The 6417-nt window shown below is 47.9% G+C and overlaps 1 protein-coding gene across 1 annotated transcript; it reads left to right on the top strand.

Moving 5' to 3' along the window:
- Window positions 1–445: 445 nt before the first annotated feature.
- Window positions 446–2474, top strand: LOC123138394 (1-aminocyclopropane-1-carboxylate oxidase 1). The gene is made up of 3 exons (XM_044558367.1): window positions 446–683; window positions 805–1031; window positions 1525–2474. The coding sequence occupies exons 1-3, from the start codon at window positions 552–554 to the stop codon at window positions 2156–2158; spliced, it is 993 nt and encodes a 330-aa protein (XP_044414302.1). The 5' UTR covers window positions 446–551; the 3' UTR covers window positions 2159–2474.
- The last annotated feature ends 3943 nt before the right edge of the window (window positions 2475–6417 follow it).

Raw genomic sequence — 6417 nt, 5'->3', positions numbered from 1 at the left:
AGTTACTCCCCACTATGACCAGCCTAATCTTGTCATTATCAACCTGTAAAGTAAGAGACAACTCCATCGGTACGCCATAGAGTTCATCAACACTACTTAGGTTAGTCCCCCGCAAAAAAAAAAACTACTTAGGTTAGGTACATAAAATAGTGGCTAGAGTAGAATATCAGCCTATCAGTTAGTACTTATCATACTGCTACGTCTCCATCAGGGCATATTGATTAGCAAGAAGCGATATTCTTGGAGACAACTTGGTTAGAGTATGTATATGTCGATCAGGTAAGCTACACGAAGTTGCGGCGCGCACGCACGCTGATCCGATCAGCTAACTGGGGCATATCTCGGTTGCTTTCGTCCCCTGTAATTAACTAATTAAGCTGTGTCGTAATCTCCTACATCCCGGTCTTCCAGCCTTCTCTCGCGCGCCTATAAATTCGGCACTCGACACCGGCCTCAGAGCGCACACTCAACACACTCTCTGCTTCAGCTAACCAGCACAAACACACATACAGAATTACAGATAGGGAGAGTGAGCGCGTCATCACGGAGCGATGGCACTTCCTGCTAATGCCGCTGCCTCGTTGAGCTTCCCGGTGATCAACATGGAGAAGCTGGAGACGGAGGAGAGGGGCGCGGCCATGGAGGTTATCCACGACGCCTGCGAGAACTGGGGATTCTTCGAGGTGCCACTGCCACTCACCTGATGCTATACAATTCGTTTAGCGGAATTATAGTGGATTGATTTTGTAGAAAACAGGCATATGTATTACGATTATTGACATGATTAACTGACCGTGCGCACAGCTGCTGAACCATGGCATCTCGCATGAGCTGCTGGACGAGGTGGAGCGGGTGAGCAAGGCGCACTACGCGTGCCGGGAGGAGAAGTTCAAGGAGTTCGCGGCGAGGACGCTGGAGGCCGGCGAGAAGGGCGCCGACGTGAAGGACGTGGACTGGGAGAGCACCTTCTTCGTCCGCCACCTTCCCGCCTCCAACCTCGCCGACCTGCCGGACCTCGACCACCAGTACAGGTACGATCGCACGCACGCACGCGTGATTACTTGATTAACTACTGCTACTTGATCCCTAATAAGTATTCCCTCCGTTCGGAATTATTTGTCTTGAAAATGGATGTATCTAGAATTAAAATACATCTAGATACATCCATTTCTACTACAAGTAATTTCGAACGGAGGGAGTATAATAATAAAGGATAACATAAGAGACCAACAGATAACACCAGATTCCACAGATTTGCTCGTTTGCCTTTTGCTGACGAGGCAGCCTATTGTTAGGCCAAACATTTTGTAGTCTCACAAAGTGATTCCTCACACGTACAGCCTCTCAAAAAACAACATGCAGCAGTTATAGTAGCACGATTTGGAATGCCACTAGGATATCAACAGGAGATAAGATTGCTTGCGCAAATCAGAATCCTACTAATTTAGCAGCAGTAACCAACACGATTGGAATCACTTTTTAGCAAGTGACACTTGTTTACCTTTCTTCGTGTCGTCGTTGCAGGCAAGTGATGAAGGAGTTCGCGTCGGAGATCGAGAAGCTGGCGGAGAAGGTGCTGGACCTGCTGTGCGAGAACCTGGGCCTGGAGCAAGGCTACCTGAAGCAGGCCTTGGCCGGTTCCAGTGGCCCGACGTTCGGCAGCAAGGTGAGCAGCTACCCGCCGTGCCCACGCCCCGACCTGGTGGACGGCCTCCGCGCGCACACCGACGCCGGCGGCGTCATCCTTCTGTTCCAGGACGACCAGGTGAGCGGGCTCCAGCTCGTCAAGGACGGAGCATGGGTCGACGTGCCGCCCATGCGCCGCGCCATCGTCGTCAACATCGGCGACCAGCTGGAGGTGATCACCAACGGGCGGTACAAGAGCGTGATGCACCGCGTGCTCACCCGCCCCGACGGCAACCGCATGTCCATCGCCTCCTTCTACAACCCCGGCGCCGACGCCGTCATCTTCCCGGCCCCGGCGCTTGTGGCCGCTGCCGGCGCCACGGAGAAGAACGAGGGCGAGGAGGGCGGCGCCGCGTACCCGAGGTTCGTGTTCGAGGACTACATGAACCTGTACGTGCGCCACAAGTTCGAGGCCAAGGAGCCGCGCTTCCAGGCCATGAAGGCGGACGCCGCGTCAGTCGCCACAGCGTGACAAGTACATGTGCTCGTACGTGCCAGGGCCTGGACAAGAGCATTTTGGGACATGTTGATGTGGTGTACCGTAGATAATTTGGCTTGCTTGTGTGTGTATTGTTGTCCCTGGTGGAATCGCCGTGCATGCCGTGATGCTTGTGTGTGTTACTGTACGTGTGAGTGAAGTTTCTTTCTTTCTTTTGAATAGTATACGTGTGACGTGTGAGGTTACGTGATGTATGTAGTACGGAGTAGTGTAGTACTTCTGTACTATGGTATCGATAGCTTAACTGCCTTAATGGCATTTTCAACGGCAACACGTAAAATTTCTCCTGCATCCTCCCTGAACAGGGAACAAGTCTGCGGACACGGATGCGAAGGTTGCCATCCAACCTTAGCGGCATACATTTCAACCCACATTTAACAAACAGGACGAAATTTATGCAAAGCCGGTATTCATCAAAATTTGGATGGAAAATAGCATAAATCATCAATACATAGCATGTAAATAAGTCTAGTACAATAATAGTTCAAATTCAACGAGATTAACGAATATTCAACAAGTTTTTATTAACGGATCATGTCGTCCCACACATATTGCTCTTTAAATTTCATTAACAGTGCGTGCACGTAAATGGCCGTCTTTGTGTCCTGTGGTACACCACGGCAACGCGTGGGGGCTACATATAATGTGTAGACCAACATTAAGTGAATGAATCAATCAACAAGTTGAGCAAGAGGAAGCAAAACTTACGATCTCTTTCTCTGCCGCGTCCAATGCACCTTGCCTCGAGTTGACGAACCACGTCGCAAAACTTGGTGAGGCTGACGTGGACAGCGTGCCGGCGATAAGACTACGATCACACATTGCGTGGTTGATTGATGTACATGTCGTAGGGCGCAATGTGCTTTCGTGTGTGAAACTTTTCATGCACTTTCTCCCATAAGGCGGGCCATCTGCTCCTGCCTACGAAATCCGCGGATACGGCCAGCCACACATGGCACAACAACTTATCCTTCATGGTCGAGCAGCTTACCATCCTTCGTACTCTGAAAAACAACTTAGCATTTGAAAATAAGCTCAATGGCATTTACCGAACAACTGCCGAGTGTGGTGTCCGCCGTGGAGGTCGTCGACGGGGTGCGGAGTGTACCTAGGTACAAATGGCTCCAGGGTGAACCGCTCTGTCGTAAAGGCGAGCGGGCGCATCGGTGCTGGTTGCGGACGTCCGTCAATGCCTCTGTGGCGGCCGGAGATGTACACGGTGGCGGCGGAGGTGGAGGGTGCAGATGCAAAGCAAGGGGGGAAGGGGCGGAGTGGAAGGAAATGGGACCAGGAGAGGGGATTGGGTGGGCCGGGTGTCGGAGTCCTACATTTCGGGTGTCCGGACTCCCGCAACCCCCCCCCCCCCCCACTTTGTTCCCAATTTGTGGGAGAGAACGCGTCTAGGCCGCCCCTCGAATCAATACAGGCCCAGGTTGGATGCCTTCCGCGGTCCGGACATATGCGTCGGTTTTAGAATCCGCCTTGGAGATGCCATAATGATGTTTTGGAAGCTGAAATTCTCGCAAACATTGAGGGTGTTTCTTTGGCTCTTCAATAGAGCAATCTACCTATTGATATTGAGTATGATTATCTGGAGGCTGCAGTTATGATTAACATATTAAGAACATAGATCACAACTATCAAAGTATGCTTTCATGATGATCAAAAGTAGTATGGCCTGGGTATTCTCAATTTGGAAAAAAAATGTTGCTGCCCTTCGCATCCATTGGTTGTGGGTTGCTTGGTCAGATCAGATCAAGCCATGAGTCATTTTGGGGAACCCTTGCAATGATAAGGATAAAGATATTTCCGCGGTTGCCACAAGTATTTGGATGGGGACAGTCTTCGGGCCTCGTCCTGAGAATCTGCTTGGCTGGATGGTATGAAACCCAAATATATCTGGCCAAATATTTTTGATATTTCTAAAAGAAGAAATTGCTCCGTCCAGAAGGCCTTGCACAACATTTTCTGGATTTGCCAAGTGGAAATTGGTGGGAACCTCACTGTTAACCATGTTAACCATCTATCTGAGCTCGTGAACGTTGAGTGAAGCTATCGCATGCCCACCTCAACCCCGACGTGGCTAATACAATTTCATGGAAGCTCACAATGATGTCCAATATTCTGCTGCGTCGAATTATAGCGCTCGATTCCTTAGGCTGGTGGACACGGATATGCCTCTGTTGGTGTGCAAGAACTAGGCTCCCCCAGAGGTGCAAAATATTTGCTTGGCTCTAGTGGTGGAGCATGACATATATTAGGGGGGGGGGGGGGGGGGGGCAAAATTTAGACCAAAAGCAAAATGTGCTTGAAAATAGGTCTGACTCTTACAAATTTACATGTCAATAAAAAATTCTTGCTCCTTGCATCCTACCAGTTTGGCTCATTTGCGATCGCGGGCTATTCACTTTGGTTGTGGCACGCAAAAGCACACGATGTTCCGTGTGCAGATGCAGCAGCTGGCATGGCGGCCAGGCAGCGGTTGACAGTCTAAGCCGTGAACGGGGAGAAATAAACTTGGGAATTGAGAGGATGATCTAGAAATCAAATCGCCATGAATGTTGGCATAGAGATGTACGAGTTGAAATCAAAACGCCACATATGTGACGTTGTGCTGGAAAAAATGAGAGACAAAGTAAGACTTCCGATCTGTTTTCTGTTTTCGCATGTTGCGAAGAGTTTTCTTAAGAGAGAAGGGATCAACAAGAAGAAGAAAAAGGAGGTCTAGAGTAAAGCCCGCTCCCGGAATCTGTGGAGCGGGAAAACTGGAGCTCGGCCGTTTTGAACTGCAGCTCCGCCAACTCCACTTCCGGAGTTGTGGAGCGAAGTGGTATCGAACAGGGCCTAAAGCTTCATGTACGAGGAGCTGCAAGTACAAATATCAATCAAGCTGCTTTGGGTAGCTAGCTTTGCACATATAATATCCTCCCGGTAAATCAATTTAGTGCTCTAAAGTCAACATACTTCACCGATGGAATGTACCAAAATGTTTAAAATATATTCCACAATTTAAAAATGTTAAAGGGGTTTATTAAATATTCAATAAATTTTATAAAATCTCAATAATTTTTCAAAAAAAAAATTGTATATTTTTAAAAATGATCAACAATTTTTCAAATCTTCATGAATTTCTGAAATCTTTATGAACTTTTAAAATGTTCAGAATTGGAGAAGTACTCACGGATTTCAAAATAAACATTAATATAAAAATGATCAAAGTAGTGGTCCTTAGGGGTCAAAAAATAACCCAGGTTCATCACAACAATCTTGGTAGGGAAGAACACATGAAGGGAGGAGTTATACTTAACCTTTGCTTCTCTCTGATAGCAGTAGCTCTTTGTTTGTGAGAATGGATTGTTAGCAAGAAAAGTGAGAAGGTCAAAGGATCAAGAAGAGGTGTCTATAGGGGGGGTGATTAGACCCTCAACAAGTAAAGATAACAGTTTTTAAGTTTTTCAAGTTCAGGTTGGAAATTAGCACAATTTCAAACATTCACAATACAATTCAAGTAAGCATGCAAAGAGTATATGAGCAGCGTAAAGTAAAGCATGCAACTTGCAAGAAAGTAAAGGGGTGGGATTGGAGTGTGCAAACACAATTGGAGACACGGAGATTTTTGGCGTGGTTCCGATAGGTGGTGCTATCGTACATCCACGTTGGTGGAGACTTCAACCCACGAAGGGTAACGGTTGCGCAAGTCCACGAAGGGCTCCACCCACGAAGGGTCCACGAAGAAGCAACCTTGTCTACCCCACCACGGCCATCGCCCATGAAGGACTTGCCTCACTTGGGTAGATCTTCACGAAGTAGGCGATCTCCTTGCCCTTACAAACTCCTTGGTTCAACTCCACAATCTTGACGGAGGCTCCCGAGTGACACCTAACCAATCTAGGAGACACCACTCTCCAAAAGATAATAGATGGTGTGTTGATGATGAACTCCTTGCTCTTGTGCTTCAAATGATAGTCTCCCCAATACTCAACTCTCTCTCAGAGATTTGGCTATGGTGGAGAGATGATTTGAGTGGAAAGCAACTTGGGGAAGGCTAGAGATCAAGATTCTCGTGGTTGGAATGGAATGTCTTGGTCTCAACACATGAGTAGGTGGTTCTCTCTCAAAAAATGAGTAGTGAAAGTGTAGGCACGTTCTGATGGCTCTCTTTTCGAGTGAAGAATGGGTGGAGGAGTATATATAGCCTCCACACAAAATCTAGCCATTACACACAAATTCCA

This window comes from Triticum aestivum, chromosome 6B (assembly GCF_018294505.1).
Source record: "Triticum aestivum cultivar Chinese Spring chromosome 6B, IWGSC CS RefSeq v2.1, whole genome shotgun sequence".
Lineage (NCBI taxonomy): Eukaryota > Viridiplantae > Streptophyta > Magnoliopsida > Poales > Poaceae > Triticum > Triticum aestivum.
The sequence above is the reverse complement of the archived record's forward strand: the minus strand, read 5'-3'. Positions and strand labels throughout refer to the sequence as shown.

Excerpts from the sequence above, each read along its gene's own strand:
- LOC123138394 (XM_044558367.1), top strand. The coding sequence starts at position 552 with ATGGCACTTCCTGCTAATGCCGCTGCCTCGTTGAGCTTCCCGGTGATC. Across the intron at positions 684-804 it reads AGAACTGGGGATTCTTCGAG|CTGCTGAACCATGGCATCTC; the intron begins GTGCCACTGCCA and ends CCGTGCGCACAG. Across the intron at positions 1,032-1,524 it reads GACCTCGACCACCAGTACAG|GCAAGTGATGAAGGAGTTCG; the intron begins GTACGATCGCAC and ends TCGTCGTTGCAG.